General features: G+C 35.3%; 2 protein-coding genes across 19 annotated transcripts; one reads left to right on the top strand and one right to left on the bottom strand.

Moving 5' to 3' along the window:
* LOC125847507 (cyclin-dependent protein kinase inhibitor SMR6-like) lies at window positions 1-336 on the bottom strand. Its single transcript, XM_049527110.1, has one exon. It carries the CDS (start codon window positions 334-336, stop codon window positions 1-3), a length of 336 nt encoding a protein of 111 aa, XP_049383067.1.
* A 7,170-nt stretch (window positions 337-7,506) lies between these two features.
* On the top strand, window positions 7,507-26,360 carry LOC125848885 (uncharacterized). 18 transcript variants are annotated; one of them, XM_049528843.1, is made up of 27 exons: window positions 7,510-7,823; window positions 9,555-10,640; window positions 10,755-11,180; window positions 11,301-11,795; window positions 11,910-12,308; window positions 12,423-12,719; window positions 12,833-13,252; window positions 13,367-13,774; window positions 13,905-14,324; window positions 15,495-15,917; window positions 16,030-16,449; window positions 16,559-16,981; window positions 17,096-17,539; window positions 17,678-18,079; window positions 18,193-18,561; window positions 18,676-19,155; window positions 19,270-19,707; window positions 19,824-20,216; window positions 20,331-20,684; window positions 20,796-21,188; window positions 21,295-22,581; window positions 22,716-22,877; window positions 22,991-23,101; window positions 23,713-24,093; window positions 24,206-24,364; window positions 24,448-24,705; window positions 25,205-26,360. In XM_049528843.1, the coding sequence occupies exons 1-27, from the start codon at window positions 7,788-7,790 to the stop codon at window positions 26,147-26,149; spliced, it is 11,829 nt and encodes a 3,942-aa protein (XP_049384800.1). In that variant the 5' UTR covers window positions 7,510-7,787; the 3' UTR covers window positions 26,150-26,360. The 18 variants fall into 18 exon arrangements, with proteins under 18 accessions (XP_049384804.1, XP_049384800.1, XP_049384792.1 ...); XM_049528835.1 differs by having other exon boundaries at window positions 13,367-13,792; XM_049528840.1 differs by lacking the exon at window positions 13,905-14,324 and adding an exon at window positions 14,961-15,380 and having other exon boundaries at window positions 7,511-7,823; window positions 9,555-10,622; window positions 13,367-13,792.
* The last annotated feature ends 657 nt before the right edge of the window (window positions 26,361-27,017 follow it).

Raw genomic sequence — 27,017 nt, 5'->3', positions numbered from 1 at the left:
TTAATAATTTTCCCTCTCCACATGTCGAATAATAAATGCTGATTCAAGATCTGGTGGATTAAAGAACTCTCTAGCACCATTATAGTGACATGTTGATACTGGCCTGCGTTTCGACGGAGCCGGTGGACATGGTAGCTTTTCCGGTATCCTTGAATCTCTTGTTGTCGGAGTTGTTGAACTCTTTTCTACTTCGTCTTCAGATTCTTCTTCTCCTCTGTTTGGTTTTGTGGATATTGATTTCAGTTTATTAGGCCTAAACGCTATTCCAGCAATTACCCACATTTTGTTTTCTTCTTTGCTTCCATCCACTAATTGATGTTTCTTCGAAAAACCCATTGATAACCCAAAAAAATACGTGTAGTCTCGAAAAAGATTTGAACTTTGTAAACTAGAATGAATCAAAAGGGTCTTTCTTGTTTGTTTGTTTTCTACTAAGGAAGAAGAGAAAAAAAGGGTGGGTATAAATATGAAAGACTTTGAATGAGGGAAAAAGAAGAGAAGGCGGCAAAATAAAGGGCAGATTTTATAAACAGAAGACGGTAGGAAAAAAAACCTAATACTACTAGTATATATAATCATATACTCATAAAGAATATTGTGTGATTTTTTTTTTTTGGGATACCCGTATAATTTCGGGTAATGGGCAGCTCAAATCTAATGAAAATTTTAGCTTTTGGCGCCAGAATTTCATGATTTTGGGGCAACGGCTCTCCTTCCCGCCTATATTGAGGAAATGACACATATATACAACTGATAGTTATAATTAGCAATAAATAGCCCAACAATAATTAGCATTTAATAGATAAATAAAAAATAAGCGCAAAATGGCCCAAATTAATAAATGACATTTTAATAATTTTTTTTTGTTTTCCTCGTATAACCAATCATCACTAAACAACAAAAATAACGGAAACATCAAAAATTATATATACAATACGTAACCACCTAAAAACGTAAATTATGTATTTTCATATGTTTTTTTATTTGTTACTTGATAAAAAAAAATTTCAATTGTATACTTGATGATTGTATATAGGAAAAAGAATGGTGTATTCATTCACTTAGTATATTAGTATACAATTATAGCTATGTTATCCCTTCCAGTGTATACATATTAAAAAATCAGTGCATACATATTAAAAAATCAAACACTTCATGTATGCATTGCATTCATGTATACATATTCGTGTATTCATTCCCTCAAAATTTGTATACATTCCAGATTCTTTATTCAGTGTGTAAATGAGGATTGCACATTAAATTAAAAATGCTTAATAGCAAACACACAAGTTGAATCGGATAACGAGAAGAACTTACATGGCTAAAATTTAGAGTTGTGGATGGAGAATCCACAAAATTAGAATGAGAATCCTTTTTTTTTATGAATAATCCTAGGGATAACTTTCTTAAACATGACAATTGATACCTACAATCAATTATTGTTATGTAAGTTTTTGCCTAAATTAGATATACCTTAAATTTCAAAAATTAAAACTCCCAAAAAATTGAACGACAATACAAGAGGGGGATCAAACATAGGCTAACAATTAGAAAAATTGACGAGTAGACATCAACAAATCATAAAAAAATAAAAAACGGAAGAGAAAAAATAGACACTATGAACGAATATTTTTATAGAACTCAAATATGTAAAACTAATAAACAAAAAGTAAATCATCTTTTATTCAAAGTAATGAAGAAGAAGAAGAAAGAATTAATAAAAAAAAACACAATTCAAAAGAATCGTGTGCGTATGGAAAAGAAGATAAAAAATAGGAAGAAAAAAACCACTTCCCAATAAAAAAGGACATCATGCTGCCACCTTCTAAAATTATTTAATTTAATTAAAAATGAACTTCCCAATACATGGGCTACTAATTGCAAAATTTAATTTTCAAAAACTTTTTTTTGTCAAAAAAATAAAAGAAGGCTATATGCTGCCAATTAGTAAAATGGGATGTTATGTTGTGCCATTTTTTCGCCTATATTCCAATCATTGTTTTTTGGAAGGCCCAAACCTGTTCCACTAAAAGCCCTTTAATGTTAGGCCCAAATGAAAGGGGCCTCATACAATTTTATAAGAGAGCACTTTTTGGTATATACCATAAAGAGTAAACTTTAGGTTTAACAAACATAAAAATCATATTTGTATGTTATAACTATAATTTTTATAATTGCGCTTCATAACAAATTTTATGTTTGCTATGACTATTAATCTGTATATTTCGTTTTACATATACATAAAAAAAATATGTATTTGGATCTATTTGTATAGTTCGATATACAAATGAGATGACAAAAAGCATGGAATGTTTGTTGCAAATTACAAATAAAAGAAATTATGGCTATAACATTTAATTTGAATTAATAGTTTGTTATTTCATACAATTTTTCCTACCATAAATAACAAAGAGATATTAAACTTAATAAGTCTCCTTATCTACGGTTTGCCTTGTTAGGCTCCACATCTATAGTTTCATTTGCTATAGGTATTTTTGTTTGTATAATTTGCTTGTCAATATACAAATATAGTAGATATACAAATTCTATATTTATAAATTTAGAAAAAATTCAAAAACTATACAACTCAAATGTATCAACATGGTAATTATATACAAGTTAGGATAATCATAACAAATTTTGGATTTATACAATTAGGAATCAAATTATACAAATTTTGGATATATACAATTAGGAATTGAATTATACAAATTATGAATTTATACAAATACAGATGTGAATCTATCTAGTGGAATGATATATGAGTTTACTTTGAGATCATTACAATAATTTATAAACTTTAACTCTTAGATTCTAAAAGCTTCTCATAGATCATATACAATTTATTAAATTTCTGATCGAAATAACGATGATATCTCATTAACTTCATACAACTACCAGCTCATTATGATAGAAACGTCCTAATTTAGGTTTGAAAACGAAGATCACATCTCATTTACGTAGATGTATACTATTTGTTATTTTTCAATTTGTTTATCTGATTTTAATTTTTTCTGAAGTTTAGAAAATAAGAAAGATTTTAAAATTTTGTGGTCTTAAACTAAAGATAGGTAGAATTTACCGAAATATCTTTTAATCTTGTAATTTTATATAAAAAATTAAAACTAAAGAATTGCCAAAACAAAAACAAAAACATTTTTTAAAAATGAACTAAAAAGTAAAATAGACAAATTAATCAAAACGAAAGGAGTATTGAAAATAACAAATACAAGGACAATAAGTGGATGAACTACGTATTCGTGAAGGGGTTAGTTCAGGGGCGGCTTTACAAGCTTAAAAAAAGGGCAGCTAACTTAAACCTTCTAATTCGAGGGCCTATTTTTTTAATTAAATCAATAATATATTATAAATATTTTCTTTTAAAAAATATTAAGTATTATTTGCAGAAAACATTATTCCTTATTAGCTTTGCTTAGTTCACTATACTTTTTTTTTATGAAGTCTTTTAAATATTCAATTATAACGTTAGGCATTTTAAAGCCTTATTCGCATGTAGTGTTTACCCAAAATTGAAAAATAGATAACGAATACTTCAATTATCACTCTTGTTATTAAATTATAATTAATTTGTGTTGAGATTTTAAAGATGGGAATAGAAATAGAGAAAAATACTTTTTGAACTGCATCAAAAGGAGGGCACTTTCAAGACAGAGAAATATCGAAATTGAACTATTTCTCTATTCTCTGCATTTATTTTCAAAACAAAAATATAATTGAGTCATGTATTTTGTACCGCTATTTGTAATTTGAGTTTGCTCAAGTTCTATAAAATTAAAGTACTGATTACCGAATAGATTTTCATTCTATTTTACGACTCAAATAAAAAGAGGTAACAATTTACATATCTTCTTAATTTATAATATAATTTAATAGAAATATGATAAATCTTTACCACCAAAGTGTGTAGTATTGCAGAAAATATTATGAAAAAAATTATCTAAATTCACATTTTATTTTATCATAATCTCTAAAATTTTCTATTATTTTTTTTTCCTTAAAAAATCTCCTATAGGATACATCACTCCCCTTTTGTTGATACATCCTTACCTCCTCTCGGTTCTCCTCTGTGTACCTAATTATACTATCCTCTTTTTAACACATCCCTTCCCTATGTATCCGGAAGTCCGATGATGTATTCAAAATTCATATATTTTTAAGAAAAAATTATTTTTATAATTTGAAAAAAAAATAAGGAAATAATGTAATTAACTCATGACACTATGAAATTTATGTAAATTATATTATTATTATTATTATTGGAGCAGCGTGGTGGGGGCTGGGGTCCAATGGGCGGTGAGGCGGCCTATTTTGGACCACCCAATGGCATGACAGTGCGCCAGCTCAACATTACTGACCTTAAGATTCTATTTGGGTCCCTTTTTATTCCCATCAACAATTGCTGACAGGATATCATCTCATTTATTCCTAATCCTTAGTCCAAATCAAATTAAATATTTCATTGACTCCCCATTTTTATTTTATTAATCTATGAAATTTGAGAAACAACTCTTACACTTGCAATGCTTTAAAATTATAATAAAAATTGCTATTACCCTAGTAGTTTAAGATGGTGTATAGTCAGGGGTTGGACCCACGTGGTCTCTAAGGGGGGTTTACCCGAATCTCTCGGCAAAAAATTATGTTATAATTATAAGTTAAATTTTTTGAATTTATATAGATATAATAATTTTGAACCCCCTCATGAACAAGAAGTAAGTTGCAGTGTAGTGGTAGATCTCCTTCAAATTGGCCCTGTGTCTAGGGTTTGAATCCCATTGTTGTCATTTTTTCTGTTTTTTTTTTTTATATATATAAAAAAGAGTAGATTTAAACCCAAAAAAATCTAAAAGTGCTAAAAGGTCTCTGCTAACGGAACTAATTTTTTTTTTGTACTTATAAACTATATACTAGTACTTCCTTGAAATTGTATTTTGTTGGCTTATTTATACGTTTATATTTTTATTTTTCGAACCCCTAAATAAAATTCCTGAATTCACCACTGTGTATAGTATTAGTTACGATTACAATAAAATCTAGTAATAGATATTGTTCAAAGTGCTAAAGAAATCTACTATAGTATAAGTTTCAAATTAGTAACTCAGTGATTATTGGGTTCAGTATCTTGAAACCATCTCATCTCATGGCTAGCATGGGCAAATCTAGAGTATCGTCTACAAATTCATGTTATCAATCAAATACTAATTTTTATCCAGATCCTATATATGTATTGAAAATTCCATTAAATAATTATAAATATTTGATAACAAATTCAATTACAACTTTAGTAAAATCTCACAAATGATATATGGAAAAAATGATGTGTACGTAATGTTTCTCTTACCTTGACTTGAGAATGCTATATGAATCGTTAAACTTCAAATTCAGAATCCGACTATGATGGGTAAAACGGAAGTTCAAAAGTAGAAAGAATCAAGAAGAAGTCGTATCGAGCAGCAAGTGGGAACCGTCCATCCAAAATTGATGAATGATGAGGACACCTTCGTGGCCTACTGAACGTGACACTTCGGCACTAATGTCTTTTTCTTGATTTATTTATATACTTTGGATATATGGCTGCCTATTTTTAGGTAGGGGCTGTGGGACATTCTGGTTTTCATCTTCTTCTATGATAAGTGTTTGTTGATTGTGATTTTGGTATGGTATGATTAATTAACAAATCTATGCATTTTGAGTTCTATCAATTTTAAGTTATTAGATATAAAGTTTGAACTAAAATTACGATCAAACTTATACAACTTTGGTGTGCGAGTTCTATCGAAGCCCTCCTTGTCAGAAATTCCGTAACGCCACAATATAATATATCAATAAGACATGACTACCTAAATCAGTTAATTGTAGCACTCAATAAGCCGTGACAAAAATGTAACTCACTACTTATTAAATGCAATCAAATTTTAATTTATTTATTTATACAAAGTACATATTTTTTTTAATAACAATTACCGATTTTTTTACAATATACAAGTTACAATAGACTCACACCAAAAATTAACTAATCTTAATTTTCTATTATTACTGTATAATCAGTGTAAAATGTTAAGACCCTGTAATATAATGATCTTTTTTTTTTTGTCCTTGTAATACATTATTGCAGGAAGAAAATAGTTGAAATATTGCTATTTGCTTACAACTTTATATCCAAACCTAAAGGGCGGCAAAAAAAGACAAACCATCTATTATCTTGGATTGATTGGGACAACTCTTTGTTTTAAAACCAAATTACTCTCCCACCAGCTCTACACATGCATGATGCATCCTCTTACAATTCATTGATCCTAGTCATATTTTTTTAACTTTATTATCAATAATCTTATATTTTATCATAAAAACAGTTTTTCCACGTCGACTAGTGACATGGAACATGGGACTTTCCACTTCCTACATCTCATCAACCTGCTCTTTTGATTATTTTTTTTGGTACAGTCTCGAAATTTTCGCTAAGAAAATTCAAATATGAAATTGAGAAAGATTCAACTTACTGTAATTTAATTGGGTTCGAACTCACTTGCTCTAGACTCCGCTCCTGATTATTGTTTACCCAGTCATCAGTAAATTATTGTTGCTTTTTGACTTGAACTGTATACTAAAATTGCACCTATCAATGAAACTTTACATCTGTTGATTTAAATATCCTTCTCTTTCCTTTCCCTTTGTGCCCATCTCATGGTTTATTGTAAAGTTATTGACTATTTTTATCACATGACACAGGTTTCCCTTTAATTTACCTTAAGACCTGGAGGAAAATATAATTGACCTTTTTTTACCTAAGTTGACATCTTTTTACCTTTAGAAATGACTGTTTAGTTTCTTTCTCTTTCTTTTACCCTCCGTTACCTGTATCATTTACCTTTTCGATTCCATATTTGTATTGGGTGATTGAGATCAACAGACTCACTTGATACATCACAGTTTTAGGCTCAAATACAACTACATCTCAGTCTCAAGCAAGTTGAGACCGGCTATATAAATCCTCATTGTTTACGTCGCTCCATTTGAGCTCTTAGTCCAAAGTTATCTCACTAAAATAATGGTCAAACAGATTATAGGATCACTAGTAAAATGCATTAAAATTCAAGCCAAAGTTGTCCAAGATCAAGTAAATCAATAAAACCAATTTGTAGGAACATTCAAGCCAACAACACCTATCTAAGGATTGTTAGGAAGGCATGTTACTCTCCTTCAAATAAAATTTTAGGACCATAAAGAAAATTTTAACCTAGGTTGCTCGGACTCTTTGAAAATGTCAACGAATGCGTGTCGGATCTCCAAAAGTAGTGTATTTTTGGAGAATCAGACATGGGTGCGGCATTGAAAGTGAAGAGTCTGTGTAACTTAGTTTATAACCACCCTGGGATCAAGTAAAAGTATAATCTTCTGGCAATTTCTCCTTGTCAGCAGCACAATCCCTACAGTCATAAGAAACAATTATGTGGCTGTTTGATGACTAAAGCTACACTAGAGGGGCATGTGACTACTCATCATTCAAAAGGACCAGGCATCTATGTCCAACTCACTATATTAGTAGAATTAACAAGTGGGATTTGTCATTTTCTGTCTACTTTAACAACATGGTCATCAGTTAATTATTATATAACTATTGTAATCCTGCATTGACATATAGAGAATCTCTACTTAAAGTTATGAGAATTGTCAGTCGAGTTCAATTGTACAACACACACTCTGATAGTCTTTAGCGAGTGGAAAAGAAAACGTAACACAGCAGTTCTGCGATCAGCTTATGAGAAATGGAAGATGACGCTGAAATACCAGAGAACAAAAGTGTAAGTTAACTCACTTATTTTTACTTTATGTGAGCATGATACTTCTTCATTTTGTGTGTTTCATCATTTCATTAGCTGCAGCAGTAATTTCTATAGCTAATTATAGTAGTCAAGCTTGCTTTCATGTATATGAAAAAACTTCAAAAGAAGCAACGGCTTGATCAGAGATCATACCTCAAACAACTGTGTGAAGAGAGATGTGTTCATTTGTTCCATAAAGATCGGTCAGGAATACAGTGTTCCTAAGAAGTACAAATACATGTTACATACTAGATTAAGTATTAGTACGCCACTGAAGTATGCGTTAATGAAATAACTTCACCAAATCACCGCCAATTTTCTTCAAAGCGCAAAGGTTGTCACTAAAGAACCGAATCAAGGTTACCATCTTCATGTAAAGATGATTTCATGCAATCTTTGATGACAAAAGAAAATTTGTTTCGGTTTTGCTTATCACTTATAGAGGTTTCCTAGTTTCAGGAACTTGTATGTTATTTCTACAAATTAGTAGATATTCAACTGGATCAAATTGTTTATTCTACAATAAACTCGATCCTTCTTGAATTGGCTAATTGAAGAGCATCCTAACTACCATGGCTGAATGTTCATATAAAGTTCCAGGAAAACTTTGCCTTACCTGAGATTCCTTCTTGATATAGTCCCATATAACAGTTGATCTTCTTCTTAGGTAATAACAACTTGACTTCTATATATGTTTTTGGAGGTAATATGACCTAAAAGAAATAGCACAGAAACAAATCAGCACAATTATTAATCCTCAACTGCTCATGAAATAATGTAATACTGACAACTTGACTCTCTCCAAAAGACTATAGTTATTGATGAAACGAAAACCTCTTTGAATTAGCACAGAAACAAATCAATAAAATCTGATTTTTAAAACTCTTCTTAAATAAATTAGTATTGAAAAACTTGACTCTCCCCAAAAGACTTGTTTCTCATTTTAATTGTGTGAGACAAACTTGTAGTTAGCCTTGGAAGGCAAACTGTTCCACTCAGGTACTTATATGGAGAAGTTATGGATATACATTTCAAATCAATCCTCTCATGGTTTAGAAACACTTGAGAAAAATGTTAAGAGGTAATTGGTTTATCATGACTGTTTGACACCAACACTTAAAAATTCTCTATACGACTTGTTTGTCAAATCAACCTAATCTAGAAACATGCTACTGGTAATTAATGTGTATAATCTCAGAAGTTAAAAGAATTAAGCCCCCAGCTGACGGACTAATCTGTATTTACCCAACTGAAAACTCCAAATTTATCTTTCTTTAGAAGCCACAAACAAATCACTTGTACATGCAACAAACAGTATCTCACCAGCTTTTCACAAACTTAGTAGGTTTATGACTACTTCAAATATTGTAGGTAGAAGTCCTCCTGCATTCTTTTCTATTGTTTCGTACTGCAGTCTCTTTCGCCAATGATAAATATCTCATACATAATACAAAGAGTAAATAGGTCCTGAGAAGGTCCTATACGTAGGGAGTTGGGACCTTTTAAGGCTTTGACCACTAAGCTAGGGTTAGTAACTCCATTTCAATGATAAAAAAGGGATCTTGCTAATGTTATACAGTTCCAATAGGGCAGGATTAGTCTGACAAATTTCATGTTGTAACTTTACTGCTGCTCTGCCAATGTTGGATAACTTAAAACACATTTCTTCTTAATTCTGTTACAACATAGCAAATATCATTCTTTATGCAGATAAAGGAAGATAATTTGCTAGGGGAAGTGTACGCAATATCAGACAAACTGAAGTTGGAGAAAGACAAAAGGGACCAATCACTATCTGAGTTTGAAGGAACTTCAGAGGTTGAAAATGTCAAGGATCTGATTAAAGGTAATTATGGAACCACTGAGGGTGAAAAATTTTATGCATCACCCTTAGTTTCCAAAGCTGTCGAAGAAAATGGTAGTTCAGTGGAAGTCCATGTATCAGTCGATACACCAAACAAGTCAGATGAACAGATGTCCGGGAGTTCATTCCATCTGGGGGAGAAAGAAGAAGACAAAAGAGTAGAAATCGTTTCTGCGGGAACACAGAATCCAAGTGAAGAGAGTGAAACATCATGTGAAATGAACAATGTTGAGAAGAACACATCTATCCCCTTGACCGTCCGAGGAGATGTTAGCTCTGCAAAATATAAAACGGAAGGGACAGACACTGGCGCAATCAAATCACCTGGCGACACTAAGGATGAGAAGGCAGTCAAAGATGAGAATGACTACAATGGTGATAGAAATATTTTCATATCCCCCAAATCAGAGTGCCAAAGAGGAGAGGACGAGAAAAAAGAGACAGGAGATGGAGAGGGTGCTAGGAATGTGCTTGTTAACTCATTTGTTGATGTTGTAGAAGAAACCAGGTCAGATTATGCTGAATCAGATACGAGTGCGAAACATGGGGACAACTCAATCGAGAAGGGAAACCAAGATGTTGCTGACCATCCAGCAGTAGAGGAAAAAACTGAAGAACTAGAAGTTGAAGAAAAACATGAAAAACCAATTATTGAAGAGAAAACTAAAGAACCAATAGTTACGGAGAAACATGCAGAACCAGCGGTGGAAGAAAAACCTGAAGAACCAGCAGTTGAAGTAAAAACTGAAGAACCAGTTGTGCAAGAGAAACCTGAAGAAACAGAGGTTCAGGAGAAATTTGAAAAAACAGAGGTTGAAGAGAAGCCCGAAGAACTAGTGGTTGAAGAAACACCAAAAGAACCAACACAAGAAAAAACATCCGAAGAGTTAGAATTTGAAGAAAAACCTGAGAAGGTAACTTTCTTGGAAAAGGTGAGGACCAAGCACTGGCACAAAGTTTATCCATTGTATTAGTTATGTATGTGTAACAGTTCACATTTGCTTATCTACTGAAAGACCAACTGAAACTTCAAATTTTTCTTGCAGAAAATACAAGTTGTAGACTCGAACGACAAAAGTGAGAATGAACTTCCATGCAATACCAACAATGATGCTGCTAACTTTGCAGAATTTGAGGAACCAGCAGTTGAAGAAAAACCTGAAAAACTAGAGAAACCTGATTTACCAATGGTTAGGGAGAAACGTGAAGAACCAATGGTTGAGGAAAAATCTGAAGAATCATTTGAGGAGAAAACTCGAAAACCAGAGGCTGGAGAGAAACCTGAAGAACCAACAGCTAAAGAAACACCTGAAGAACTAGCAGAGGAGGAAATGCCTGAAGAGCTAGCCCTTGAAGAGAAACCTAGAGAACCAACCGTTGAAGAGACACTTGAAGAACTAGATGTTGAAGAGAAAGCTGAAAAGAAAGCAATTGAAGAGGAGAAACCTGAAACGGAAGCTCTTCAGGAGAATGTGAGGATTAAACACTTTCACAAAGTTTATCCATCATATTAGCTTTAAATGCGTAACGAATTTACATCTGTTTTATCCGTTGAAAGACTAAATGAAACTTCAATTTATTTATTTTTGCAGAATTCACCAATTGAAAAGTCAAAGAACAAGACAGACAATGCAATTCAATGCAATACCAACAATGCTATTGCCGATTATGAATCAGTTGAGGAAAAAACTGAAGAACCAGTAGTTGAAAATAAACATGAAGAACCAGCAATTGAAGAGAGATCTGAAGAGTCAGTGGTTATGAAAAAACCTGAACAACCAGCAGTTGAAGAGAAATCTGAAAAACCAGTAGCAAGAGAGGAACTTGAAGAACCATCAATTGAGGAGACACTAGAAGAACCAGCAGTTGAAGATAAACCTGAAAAACCAGTAACTGAAGAAGCACCTGAAGAACCAACACAGGAAGAAACACCAAATGAACAAGCATTTGAAGAGAAACCTGAAAACCCAATAACTGAAGAAGCACCTGAAGAACCAACACAGGAAGAAACACAAAATAAACTAGCATTTGAAGAGAAACCAGCAGTTGAAGAGGAGAAACCCAAAAAAGTATCTCTTTTGGAAAAGGTGAGGGTCAAGTATTATCAAGAAGTTTATCCATCCTATTAGTTATGTATGTCCAACAATTCATTTCTGGTTATCTCTTGAAAGACTAAGAGAAACTTTAAATTCTTCTTGCAGAAAATGCTAGTTGTAGACTCTAAGGACAACACTGATAGTGATATTCTATGCAATACCAACAACGATGCTGCTCACTATCCAAAAACTGAGAAAATAACCGAAGAACCAGCAGTTGAAGAAAAACCAGAAAACCCAATTTTTGAAGAGAAACGTGATGGATCAGAGATTAAAGAGAAACCTGAAGAACCAATGGTTGAGGAGAAACCTGAAGAACCAGCGGCTGAAGAGAAACCTAAGGAACGGACAGCGAAAGAAACACATGAAGAGCTAGCAGGGGAGGAAACACATGAAGAACTAGCATTTGAAGAGAAACCTGAAGAACCAATGGTTGAAGACATACCTGAAAAACCAGCAGTAATGGAGGAGGAGAAACCTTTAACAGAAGGGCTTCTGGAGAAGGTGAAGATTAAACACTTACCACAAAGTCTATCCATCATATTAGCTTTATATGTGCAATGAATTTACATCTGTTTATCTGTCAAAAGACTAAGTGAAACTTCAATTTTCTTGCAGAATTTGCCAATTGTAGACTCAAAGGACAGGATAGACAATGCAATTCCATGCAATACCACCAATAATGATATTGCTAACTATGCATCAGTTGAGGAAAAACCTGACGAACCAGCAGTTGGAAAAACACATGAAGAATTAGCAATTGAAGATAAATCTGAAGAATCAGTTGTTTCGGAGAAGCTTGAAGAACTAGTGGTTGAGAAAAAAACTGAACCGACAGTTGAAGAGAAACCTGAAAAACCAGCAGTTGGAGAGAAACATGAAGAACCAGCCGTTGAAGAGGAGAAACCTGAAAAAGTAAGGGTCAAGCACTATCACAAAGTTTATCCATTTTGTTAGTCATGTATGTACTGTGATTAACATCTGCTTCTTTATTGGAAGGCAAAGTAAACATTAACTTCATTTTGCAGAATATGCTAATTGTAGACTTGAACGACAAAACTGGTAGTGAAATTCCATGCAATACCGGTAATGATGTTGCTCACTTTCCAGACATTGAGGAAAATCCTGAAGAATCGGCAGTTGAAGAAAAAACTGAAGAATCAGTCATTGAACAGAAACCTGGTGTACCAGCAGTTAAGGAGAAACCTGAAGAACCAACATTTGAGGAGAAATCTGAAGTACTAGTTGAGGAGAAACCTCAAGAACCGGCGTCTAAAGAGAGACCTGAAGAAGCGGCAGCTAAAGAAACAGTTGAAGAGCTAACAAAGGAGGAAGCACCTGAAGAACTAGCACTTGAAGAGACACCTGAAGAACTAGTTCTTGAAGAGAAAGATGAAGAAACAGCTATTGAAGAGAAGGAACTTGTTAGGAAAGCTCTTCAGGAGAAGGTGAGGATTAAATACTGTCACAAAGTTAATCCACCATATAAGCTTTATATGTGCAACGAATTAATATATGTTTATCTATTTAAAGACAAAATGAAACTTTAAATTTTCTTGCAGAAATTGCCGATTGTAAACGCAGAGGACAATACAGACAATGCAATTCCATGCAATACCAACAATGACATTGCTAACTATGCATTAGTTGAGGAAAAAACTGAAGAACCAGTAGTTGAAGAGAAATCTGAAGAATCAGCTATTGAAGAGAAATCTGAAGAATCAAGGGTTTTGGAGAAACCAGAAGAACCAGAGGTTGAGAAAATACCTAAACAGCCGACAATTGAAGAGAAACCTGAAAACCCAACAGTTGGAGGAGAAAAGCTTGAAGAACCATTGGTTGGAGAGACAACCAAAGAACCAACAATTGAGGAGAAACCTGAAAAAACAGTAACTGAAGAAACACCCAAGGAACTATCATTTGAAGAGAAACATGACGAACCAACCGTAGAAGAGGAGAAACTTGAAAAGGTAACTCTTTTGGAAAAAGTAAGGGTCAAGTATAATAACAAAGTTTATCCATTTTGTTAGTTATGCATGTACTGTGATTCACATGCTCTTTTTTTGAAAGGCTAGGTGAAACATTAAATTCTTTTTGCAGGATATGCTAATTGTAGACTCGAACACCAAAACTGGCAGTGAAATTCCATGCAATACCAATAATGATGTTGCTCACTCTCCAGACATCAAGGAAAATCCTGAAGAATCGGCAGTTGAAATAAAAAATGAAGAACCAGTCATTGAAGAGAAACCTGATGTACCAGCAGTTAAGGAGAAACCTGAAGAACCAAAATTTGAGGAGAAATCTGAAGTACCAGCTGAAGAGAAACCTCAAGAACCGGCGACTGAAGAGAAACCTGAAAAACAGGCAGCTATAGAAACAGCTGAAGAACTAGCACTTGAAGGGAAACCTGAAGAACTAACAGTTGAAGATACATCTGAAGAGCTAGTTGTTGAAGAGAAAGATGAAAAACCAGCAATTAAAGAGGAGGAACCTGAAACGGATGCTCTTCAGGAGAAGGTGACAATTGACACTGTCACAAAGTTTATTCAGCATATTAACATTATAAGTGCAACGAATTAATATATGTTTATCTATTTAAAGACAAAATGAAACTTTAAATTTTCTTGCAGAAATTGCCGATTGTAAACGCAGAGGACAATACAGACAATGCAATTCCATGCAATACCAACAATGACATTGCTAACTATGCATTAGTTGAGGAAAAAACTGAAGAACCAGTAGTTGAAGAGAAATCTGAAGAATCAGCTATTGAAGAGAAATCTGAAGAATCAAGGGTTTTGGAGAAACCAGAAGAACCAGAGGTTGAGAAAATACCTAAACAGCCGACAATTGAAGAGAAACCTGAAAACCCAACAGTTGGAGGAGAAAAGCTTGAAGAACCATTGGTTGGAGAGACAACCAAAGAACCAACAATTGAGGAGAAACCTGAAGGAACAACTAAGGAACTATCATTTGAAGAGAAACATGACGAACCAACCGTTGAAGAGGAGAAACATGAAAAGGTAACTCTTTCGGAAAAGGTAAGGGTCAAGTATAATAACAAAGTTTATCCATTTTGTTAGTTATGCATGTACTGTGATTCACATGCTCTTTTTTTGAAAGGCTAGGTGAAACATTAAATTCCTTTTGCAGGATATGCTAATTGTAGACTCGAACACCAAAACTGGCAGTGAAATTCCATGCAATACCAATAATGATGTTGCTCACTCTCCAGACATCAAGGAAAATCCTGAAGAATCGGCAGTTGAAATAAAAAATGAAGAACCAGTCATTGAAGAGAAACCTGATGTACCAGCAGTTGAGGAGAAACCTGAAGAACCAAAATTTGAGGAGAAATCTGAAGTACCAGCTGAGGAGAAACCTCAAGAACCAGCGACTGAAGAGAAACCTGAAAAACCGGCAGCTATAGAAACAGCTGAAGAACTAGCACTTGAAGGGAAACCTGAAGAACTAACAGTAGAAGATACATCTGAAGAGCTAGTTGTTGAAGAGAAAGATGAAAAACCAGCAATTGAAGAGGAGGAACCTGAAATGGAAGCTCTTCAGGAGAAGGTGACAATTAACACTGTCACAAAGTTTATTCAGCATATTAACTTTATAAGTGCAATGAATTTAAATATGTTTCATCCATTGAAAGACTAAATGGAACTTCAAATTTTCTTGCAGAATTTGCCAATTGTAAACTCAAAGAACACAACAGACAATGCAATTCCATGCAATACCAACAATGACATTGCTGACTATGCATCAGCTGAGGAAAATACTGAAGAACCAGAAGTAGAAGAGATATCTGAAGAATCAGCTATTGAAGAGAAATCTGAAGAATCAAGGGTTTTGGAGAAACCAGAAGAACCACCGGTTGAGAAAATACCTGAACAACCGACAATCGAAGAGAAACCTGAAACACCAACAGTGGGAGAAAAGCTTGAAGAACCATCAGTTGAGGAGACGATCAAAGAACTAAAAATTGAGGAGAAACCTGATAAACAAGTAACTGAAGAAACACCCAAGGAACTAGCATTAGAAGAGATACATAAAGAGTCAGCAATGAAAGAGGAGAAACCTGAAAAGGTAACTCTTTTGGAAAAGGTAAGGGTCAAGTACTATCACAAAGTTTATCCATTTTGTTAGTTATGCATGTACAGTGATTCACATGCTCTTCTTTTGAAAGGCTAAGTGAAACATTAAAGTCTTTTTGCAGAATATGCTAATTGTAGACTCGAACACCAAAACTGGCAGTGAAATTCCATGCAATACCAATAATGATGTTGCTCACTCTCCAGACATTGAGGAAAATCCTGAAGAACCGGCAGATGAAATAAAAAATGAAGAACTAGTCATTGAAGAGAAACCTGATGTACCAGCAGTTGAGGAGAAACCTGAAGAACCAACATTTGAGGAGAAATCTGAAGTACCAGCTGAGGAGAAACCTCAAGAACCGGCGACTGAAGAGAAACCTCAAGAACCGGCAGCTATAGAAACACCTGAAGAACTAGCACTTGAAGAGAAACCTGAAGAACCAACGGTTGAAGATACATCTGAAGAGCTAGTTGTTGAAGAGAAAGTTGAAAAACCTGCAATTGAAGAGGAGGAACCTGAAATGGAAGCTCTTAAAGAGAAGGTGAGAATTAACACTCACAAAGTTTATTCAACATATTAGCTTTATATGTGCAACGCATTTACATGTTTATCTATTGAAAGACTAAATGAAACTTTAAATTTTCTTGCAGAATTTTCCAATTGTAAACTCAAAGAACACAATAGACAATGCAATTCCATGCAATACCAACAATGACATTGCTGACTATGCATCAGTTGAGGAAAAAACTGAAGAACCAATAGTTGAAGAGATATCTGAAGAATCAGCAATTGAAGAAAAATCTAAAGAATCAAGGGTTTCGGGGAAACCAGAAGAACCAGCGGTTGAGAAAATACCTGAACAACCGACAGTTGAAGAGAAACCTGAAAAACCAACCGTGGGAGAAAAGCTTGAAGTACCATCAGTTGAGGAGACAATCAAAGAACCAAAAATTGAGGAGAAACCTGAAAAACAAGTAATTGAAGAAACACCTAAGGAACTAGCATTTGAAGAGATACATGAAGAACCAGCCATGGAAGAGGAGAAACCTGAAAAGGTAACTCTTTTGGAAAAGGTAAGGGTCAAGCACTATCACAAAGTTTATCCATTTTGTTAGTTATGTATGTACTATGATTCACATCTGCATCTTTATTGAAAGGCTAAGTGAAACATTAAATTCTTTTTGCAGAATATGCTAATTGTAGACTCGAACGAAAAAACTGGCAGTGAAATCCCATGCAATACCAATAATGATGTTGCACACTCTCCAGACAGTGAGGAAAATCCTGAAGAATCGGCAGTTGAAGAAAAAACTGAAGAACCACTCATTGAAGAGAAACCTGGTGTACCAGCTATTAAGGAGAAACCTGAAGAACCAACATTTGAGGAGAAATCTGAAGTACCAGTTGAGGAGAAACCTGAACTAGCAATTACAGAGAAACCTGAAGAACCGGCGACTATAGAAACACCTGAAGAGCTTGCAGGGGAGGAAACACCTGAAGAACTAGCTCTTGAAGAGAAACCTGAAGAACCAACAGTTGAAGACACATCTGAAGAACTAGTTGTTGAAAAGAAAGATGAAAAACCAGCAATTGAAGAGGAAGAACCTGAAACGGAAGCTCTTCAGGAGAAGGTGACAAATAAACACTGTCATAAAAACTATCCATCATATTAGCTTTATATGTGCAACGAATTTACATAAGTTTATCTGTTGAAAGACTAAATGAAACTTAAACTTTTCTTGCATAATTTGTCAATTGTAAACTCAAAGGACAAGACAGACAATGCAATTCCATGCAATACCAACAACGACATTGCTGACTATGCATCAGTTGAGGAAAAAACTGAAGAGCCAGTAGTTGAAAAAAAACATGAAGAACAAGCAATTGAAGAGAAATCAGAAGAAACAGCGGTTTCAGAGAAGCCAGAAGAACCAGTGGATGAGAAAAAACCTGAACCACCGGCAATTGAAGAGAAACCTAAAGAAACAACAATGGAAGAGAAGCTTAAAGAACCATTGGTTGAGGAGACAATTGAGGAGAAAGCTGCAAAACCAATAACTGAAGAAGCACCTGAAGAACCAAAACGGGAAGAAACACCTAACGAACTATTATTTGAAGAGAAACCAGCACTTGAAGAGGAGACATCCAAAAAGGTAGCTCTTTTGGAAAAGGTGAGGGTCAAGCACTGTCACAAAGTTTATCCATCTTATTAGTTATGTATGTGCAATGATTCACATCTGCTTCTTCATTGATAGACTAAGTGAAACATTAAATTCTTTCGCAGAATATGATAGTTGTAGACTCAAACGACAAAACTGGCAGTGAAACTCCATGCAATACCAATAATGATGTTGCTCACCCTCCACAAGTTGAGGAAAATCTTGAAGAGTCAGTAGTTGAAGAAAAACCTGAAGAACCAACTATTGAAGAGAAACTTGATGTACCAGCGGTTAAGGAGAAACCTGAAGAACCAGTGGTTGAGGAGGAACCTCAAGAACCAGTGGCTGAAGAAACACCTGAAGAGCTAGAAGGGGAGGAAACACCTGAAGAATTAGCACTTGAAGAGAAAACTGAAGAACCAACGGTTGAAAAGACACCTAAAGAACTAATTGTTGAAGAGGAGAAACCTGAAACAGAAGCTCTTCTAGAGAAGGTCAGGATTAAATATTGTCACAAAGTTTATTCATCAAATTAGGCTTTATATGTGCAACGAATTTACATATGTTTATCTATTTAAATACTAAGTAGAACTCTAAATTTCTTGCAGAATTTCCCAATGGAAGACCCAAAGGACAAGATAGATAATGCAATTCCTTGCAATACCAACAATGATATTGCTGACTATGAATCAGTCGAGGAAAAACCTCAAGAACTAGTAGTTGAAAAAGAACATGATGAAACAATGATTGAAGAAAAATCTGAAGTATTGGCTGTTATGGAGAAGCCTGAAGAACCAGCGGTTGAGAAAAAACTTGAAGAACTGGCAGTTGAAGAAGAACGTGAAAAACCAACTGTGGAGGAGAAATTTGAAGAACCATCGGCTGAGGAGAAACTTGAAGAACCAAAGGTTGAAGAGAAACCTGAAAAGACAGTAACTGAAGAGACACCCAAAGAATCAACACGGGAAGAAACACCTAATGAACTAGCATGTGAAGAAAAACCTGAAGAGCCAGCAGTTGAAGAGGTGAAACCTGAAGAACCAACAAGTGAAGAGGAGAAACCAGAAAAGGTAACTCTTTTGGATAAGGCAAGGGTCAAGCACTGTCATAAAGTTTATCTGTCCTATTAGTTATGTATGTACAACAATTTACATCTGCTTATCTACTGAAAGACTAAGTGAAACTTAAAATTCTTCTTACAGAATTTGCTAGTTGCAGACTCGAAGGAAAAAACTGACAATAAAATTCCCTGCAATACTAGCAACGATGCTGCTCACTTTCTAGAAGATGAGAAAAACCCTGAAAAACCAGCAGCTGTGGAAAAACCGGTTATTGAAGAGAAACTTGATATACCAGCAATTATGGAGAAACCTGAAGAACCAACAATTGAGGAGAAATCTGAAGAACCAGTTGAAGAGAAACCTAAAGAACCAACTGTTGAAGAGAAACTTGAAGAACCAACAACTAAAGAAACACATGAAGAGCTAGCAGGGGAGGAAACACCTGAAGAACTACCACTTGAAGAGAAACCTGAAGAACCAATGGTTGAAGAGACCTCTGAAGAGATAGCTGTTGAAGAGAAACATGACAAACCAGCAATTGAAGAGGAGAAACCAGAAATGGAAACTCTCCTAGAGAAGGTGAGGATAAAACAATGTCACAAAGTTTATCCATTCTAATAGCTTTATATGTGCAACGAACTCACATATGCCAATCTATTGGAAGATTAAATTGAATTTTTGAACTTCTCTTGCAGAATATGCCAATTGTAGACTCAAAGGACAAGATTGACAGTGAAATTCTAGGCAATTCAAACAACGATGTTGCTTACTATCCAACAGTTGAAGATAAAGCTGAAGTACAGGTAGTTAAAGAAAAACATGAAAAACAAGTGATTGAAGAGAAACGTGAAGAACCAGCGGTTAATGAAAAAACTGATGAACCAGCAGTGACAGAGAAACCTGAAGAACCGGCTGTGGAAAAAAAAACTGAAGAACAAGTTTTCGAGGAGAAACTTGAAGAACCAACAGTTGAAGAGAAATCTGAAGAACCTGTAGTTGAAGAAACACCTGAAGATCTAGCAGATGAAAAGAACCTTGAGAAACTAGTAATCGAAGAGAAACCTGAAAAGGTAACTTTGTTGGAAGAGGTAAGGATCAAGTACAATCACAAGCTTTAACTGTACTATTAGTTATGTATGTGCAACAATTCACATATGTTTATCTATTGGAAGACTAAGTAAAACTTTAAATTTTTCTTGCAGGATATGTCAGCTATAGATTCAAACGGGAAGACTGACACTGAAACTCCATGCAATACCAACATTGATGTTGCTGACTATCCAGCAGTTGAGGAAAAAACTGAAGAACCAATGGTTGAGGAAAAACATGAGGAACCAATTGTTGAGGATAAACCTGAAGAACCAGTTATAAATGAGAAACTTCAAAAATTGGCAATTGAAGAAACACTTGAAGAGCAAGCAAGAGCGGAAACACCTGAAGACCTAACAGTTGAAGAGAAACCCAACAAACCAGCAGTTGAAGAGACACCGGAAGAACTAGCTATTGAACAGAAATCTGAAAAACAAGCAGTTGAAACGGTGACTCTCTTGGAAAAGGTAATCGAGCACTGTCGCAGAGTTTACCATCCTATCAGCTCTCTACATGCAAGGAATTTGCATCTACTTATCTATTAAAAGTCTTAGTGAATCTTTAAATTCTTCTTGTAGAATATGCCAGATACGGACTCAAGTCACTCAACAGACAAGATTAATGGTGAAATTCTGTGCAACGACAACAGTGATGTTTCTGACTATTCAGCTGTTGAGGAAAAACATGAAGAAATAGTAATAGAAAAAAAATATGAGGAACTAGCACTGAAAGAGAAACCTAAAGAACCAGTTGTATCGGAGAAATTCGAAGAACTAATGGTTGAGGAGACACCTGAAAAATTAGTAGTTGAAGAAAAGCTTGACGAACCAGTTGCAGGGGAAGAAACAGTTGATAAACCAGCACGGGAAGAAACACCTGACAAACAAGTAGCTGAAGAGAAACATGAAGAAGTAGTTGTTGAAGAGAAACTAGAGAAAGCAGCAGCTGAAAAGGTAACGCCCCTCGAAAAGGTGAGGATCAAACACTGTCACAAAGTTGTCCATCCTAATAGTTATGTATGTGCAATGAATTCACATCTGCTTATCTATTGAAAAATTAAGTGAAACTTTCTTCTAGCAGAATAAGCATGTTGTGGACTCAAATGATAAGACTGGCAATGAAATTTCATGCAATACCGACAATGATTTTGCTGAAATTGAGGAAAAACCCGAAGATTCAGCAGTTGAAGAGAAACTCAAGGAATCGACAGTTGAAGAGAAACGGGAAGAACTTGCCATCGAGGAGAAACCCGAAGAACCAAAAATTGAGGAGAAACTCGAAGAACCAGAGAAACCTAGCAAACCAGCAGTTGAAGGGACACCTGAACAACTAGTTGACGAGAAACCTCGAGAAATTTCATGCAATACCATTGAAGTTGAGGAAACGCCTGAACATTCAGCAGTTGAAGAGAAACCAGTGGAACCGACAGTTGAACAGAAACCAGCAGAACCAGTTGTTAGGGAGAAACTTGAAGAATCAAAAGTTGAGGAGAAACCCAAAGAACCAGCGGTTGAGGAGAAATCCGACGAACCAGTGATTGAAGGGACACTAGAAGAACCTGTGGCAAAAGAAACACCTGAACAACCAATGATTGAAGAGAAACCTCAAGAACCAGAAGTTCAAGAGAAACCAAAAGAACCAACAGTTCAAGAGAAACTTGAAGAACCAACAATTGATGAAAAACTTGAGGAACCAGCAAGAATTGGAGAAAAACCTGAAAAACTAGCAGTTGAAGGAAAACCTGAAGAACCAGCAGTTGAAGTAACACCCAAACCAAAAATTGAAGAGAAACCCCAAGAATCAGTGATTGAGGAGCAATCTCAAGAACCAGAGGTGAAAGAAACACCTGAAGAACCAGTGGTTAAAGAGACACGTGAAGAGCTAGCAGTTGAAAAGAAACCTGAAGAACTAGCAACTGAAGAACAAGTAGTTGACCAAAAACTTGAGGAACCAACAGTTGAGGTGAAACCTGAAGAAGCTACAGTTGATGAAAAACATGAAGAACCATCAGTTGAGGAGAAACCTGAGGAATCAGCAGTTGAGAACTTTGAAGAACCAACAGTTAAGGAAAAACCTGAAGAACCACCAGTTGAAGAAGAACCAGAGGATCCAGCAGTTAAAGAGATACATGAAGAACTAGCAGGTAAAGAGAAACTTGAAGAACCAATAATTGAAGAGAAACCTAAAGAACCACCAATTGAAGAAGAACCCAAAAAACAAAACAGGGAAGAGACAGAAGCTGCCACTGAAAGAATTGATGAATCTGAAACACATAATGTAGAGAAAGAAGAAGCTTTGATTGAAAAACAGGCAGAACGGTTTGTCAAAGAAACAGCACAACCTTGCAAAGAAGTTGAAACTGAGGTATTAAATGTCTGCCTTCTATTGATAGTATGATATTTTTTCATGTGCCTAAACTAGTCATAAATCATAATAAAATCTGTCACTATAATCTTTCATTTGACCAAAAAAAAAAAAAAAACTATCTCTACAAACAGATAAAAGAACTTAAAGATATCAATGCTGGTGATGAGTCAAACAATAATGCCCTACAAAAAGAAGAAACGACTCTAGAGGAACTTCTAACATCCGCCAAAGAAGAGATGGCGGCAAATAACTTTGAAGAAGGCAAAGTGGTTTCAGAAATCCCCAATCAAGAGGTTAAGTGACCACACAAGCCTGTTTACAATTCATATACCTAAGCCCAAGGTAAAATAGAAATGCTGCTTTCTCTCTTTCTTCATCACTGGATTGCTCTCTTTTTTTTCTGCAGAATGGTCAGCAAGCCAATCTAACCACAGAAGAGGCTAATGACGCCCATGGAGCAGAGAACGTAACTGAACTTTCTTCAGAAGAAATGAGGGTGGAGGACTGTATTAACAAGGTAAGTGAACAAGAACTTATAATGAATTTGCTGATTAGCATCTACTAAGAATCTACGAGTTTATTGCATGCTGATGAGACAAGAAATTTAATTCTCCTGTGAACGATATTTTCAGAACAACAACTAAGTCACAACTCCAAGTTAGTTAAGGTCACAAATCTCTAGAGGAATATAATTAATTTGAGTCTCCGTTCCCTTCTGCAAAGAGAGGATTGAGGAGATGTTGTTGTGAGAACATTATGTATGGACAACTGCAAGAAACATTTCATATAAGCAGGCAGAGTATAACATAAATGCCGATTGGCAATCTGCTACAAAAAATCACATTTCTGAATTATAAAATTGGAACTAAATTATAACAGTACAGGAAAGAAGTTAAAGAAAAGCTAGCAAAACAGAACTTGATGTTCCCCCCTTTACCGTTACAACCATTACAGAAACATGAATAAAACTTGCAGATTATCTCAAGACGAATCACAGCTAGAAGCAGCATATCCACTGCAATAGTGTTTTATTACATCATGCTAGCAGCCTCCAGCATTTTCTCTTATTTCCTCACCCTTTCAGTTATTTCTGGATACCAACCAAATCATGAATGGCTCATTCAACAGGTTGAAAGCTCTGATTTCGGGTTCCAAAATCATAATAAGTACAGCCCAGATGCAGATAAGCTTGAGCTACAAAACAGAGAAATAGATATTAGCTATATTCTCGATACTCCGGTTGAAAAAGAAACAAATGGAAGAAACAGTGAAAAGATATCTGAATCCACAGAAGAACTTATCCATCAGACATCTGAGATTTCTGAAGAAAACAAAGCAGCAGTAGATACAGACACCAATACATTACAAAGCTGTGCAGATCCACATGAACAACTGAAGCATCAGTTAGCTGAGCTATGCGAAGAGAAACAGGCAAGAGGAATAGCAGACACCAATACTTTACAAAGGTCTGCAGACCATGAGGAGCCTTACAGTGCACCTGCTCAGGAGGTAAAAATTGTAATTAAGATTTTGCACCATGCATCATTTGATTAAATGTATATTTTTCCTTTTTCTCCTGTATTTCTTAAAAGATTGCTAACGTTGACTGATCAAATTCCAGATCATTGACAAATCAGAAACAGAGGATATTTCTTGTGCGGATTGCCTTGAAGAAGAAAATAGCCTCAGAACCAACCAAGAGAAGTTAAAAGAGGGAGAAAATTCAGAAGTGAAGACAGATGAAAATTTTGACAAGGGAGATGAATTCCAAAGCATAATGGTTAGAAATTGGAATGCAGTTATCATACATCTTACTTAAGAAAGTGTTAAAGTTGCCTATTCAGAAAATTGTTCTTTCTGTAGATGTTGAAAGGAGTTGAAAAGGATGATTACAAGCAGCATATAAAACACAACACATGTGCAGTCATGGATACAGAAGAGCAGAATGAAGATTCACCTGCTGGAGAACAAACATCCGAAAAGCTAGAAGAACTGGAGAAAATTGATATTGATGACAATAAAAATATTAATCATCAAAGTACTGAGACAAACCTCCCAGAAGAGGCCACAGAATCAAAGAGTGAATGTGTTACGATGGAAATCAAGACTCCAATCAAAGAGGTCTGATTAAATTGCACACTTATATTCCATCTTAATATTTTATCAGCATGATTTGATCCGTTTTACTCCCTCCTGTCTAGGAAAGAGGTTGCTGATAGAAAATGATTGAACTCAAACTGCTTGAAATATTCAGCACATAGGTTAATGACATACAGGTCCAGCTGAAAATGATTCAACGAGAGGAAACAAAGTATTGATGTAAATTACAAACTTGAATTATATTAGTAAACTGTTTGCAGGATACACACCACCTTGATATACACAGACATTATATGACGGTTCATAAAACTACTCTAGAAAAGATCACTAAGATGAAATCCCTTTCAGCCACAGCTGGCTAAGGAAAAGTCTACTGGAGACTACCAATGTTCGTAGGTGTCAAAGATGGAAAAAACAAAGATAAAAAAATAGAAGCAAAAAACATTATTCCAATCTTTTCTTACTCCCCCCTGCCTCCCCTGTTTACTCACGCTTCTGACGGCGAATTATGAATTCATAGGAGGAACAAGAAGAAGATTTAAGAGAGACCACCGGCGAAGATTCCTCAAACAACAACACAACACAGGTGCAAAAAGAGGAGGAAACAACAATAAGTGAACCCGAAAGAGTAAGTTTGGAACCTTTTGGATCAGAACGAAAAACAGCAGCAGGTTCCGGAGAGATGATAACATGCAACGAAACAAACAAAATACATGAAGTAAGAGTTGAAAATGCTCCAGTTGCCCAAGTAGGACGTGTGCCAGAGGAAAAGACAAGGGGCGAAGAGGAAAAAGTAACCAAGCATTTCACATCATTGAAATCTGTTACGGTTTCGGAAAAGGAGATAGCGATGGATAACATGGTGAGCAATGAGAGCAACACAACTAAGCAGATACAAGAGCAAGCAGCATATTCTCTACTTACATTGGAGAGAGAGGAAACTATTCCAACAAGCAGCACTGATGCCAATGGTACTCCCAAAGACAGCATTACCCCACATATGGAACTGGGTGCAGAGGCCAAAAATATCCAGTACATGCAGGAAAAATGCAAAACTTCTGAAACAGAACAACATCAGGAAAATTATGAAAACAAGAAAGAAGTTGAATGTGATTCAAAAGAAGTACCAGAGGAATCCATATCGAGAGAGACACAAGCTAAGGCCGCACTATCTGACCTTGTGCATGTATCAACAAAAGAGACATCAAAAATTGAGGAAGACTTTGCTGAAGAAAGAGAAGGCAACGACAGAGAAGAGGAAGGAATTCAAAAAAAAAGAGAAGTGTCAAGTTCTGAAGATCCAGTGATCGTAGAAATCTCCAGAGATGCTGCTATCAAAGTTCCTCCCAAAAAACATCAGAACATATTGTCAGGAGTTGGATCAAAAGTCAAGCACTCAATTGCAAAGGTGAAGAAAGCCATCACTGGTAAGTCCTCTCAGACCAAGACATCATCACCAAAGTAAGGCGGAGAAAAAAGATCAAGACTTCACATTATTCAAAGTTGTAAGTACTCAAGAAAAACAAAGTGAAAAGCTTTTCAGCTACTCTAGTTTTTAATAAAGTAGAAAAGTTTGTTCAGAATGTGTAATCTTATTGTATTAGGAGTTCCATAATTATTGGATACATACTAGCAACTTCTCAGCGACAACTCAATAACATCAACCAGTTCCACCACATACTAAGGACCCTTATTGTAGTATCAGTATGTCCCCACCAAAAGCATATCTATAATTTATTTTACACGACCCACCGTTAACATTGAGAAGGAAGACTTGAAATGGGTTATCCAAGCAAGACAACTTTCCAAGTAGTTTCCCCTAGCAAGACAACTTCCCAAGTAGTTTCTCCTAGCAAGACAACTTTCCAAGTCGGCTCTGTCGTTGTCAAAAACTATCCATAGACATTATATAACTTCCTCATATTAACTACTACTTTAAAAGGCGATATTGTGTTTTCACTATACAGTGAACTATGCATTAATAGTGACAAATGCCACCTTACCACTACCTTGTGGAGGTAGAGAGGCTGTTTCTGGATGACCCTCAGCTCAAGTTCAGCAAATCCAAGTAGAAAGAAGAAGGAGACCGCGAAGAAAATATAGCAGATAACAAGGAAACAGAGCAAAGTCAGAAAAAACACGATGAATGGAAATTTAATTCTAAAATCTCATAGACCCACCTGAGGTGCTGTGTCAAGCAACAGTTTTTCAGCTCAAGAGAGAACATGTTAAATTGCTTTTTTGAGTTAAACCGGAGAGAGTAATAAGAACAAGAAAAAAAGTAGAAGGTTGTGTAGTTTCACCAAAAGGGTGATTTAGTGACAAAAAATAGA

This window comes from Solanum stenotomum, chromosome 12 (assembly GCF_019186545.1).
Source record: "Solanum stenotomum isolate F172 chromosome 12, ASM1918654v1, whole genome shotgun sequence".
Lineage (NCBI taxonomy): Eukaryota > Viridiplantae > Streptophyta > Magnoliopsida > Solanales > Solanaceae > Solanum > Solanum stenotomum.
This window is presented reverse-complemented; position numbering and strand designations above follow the sequence as displayed.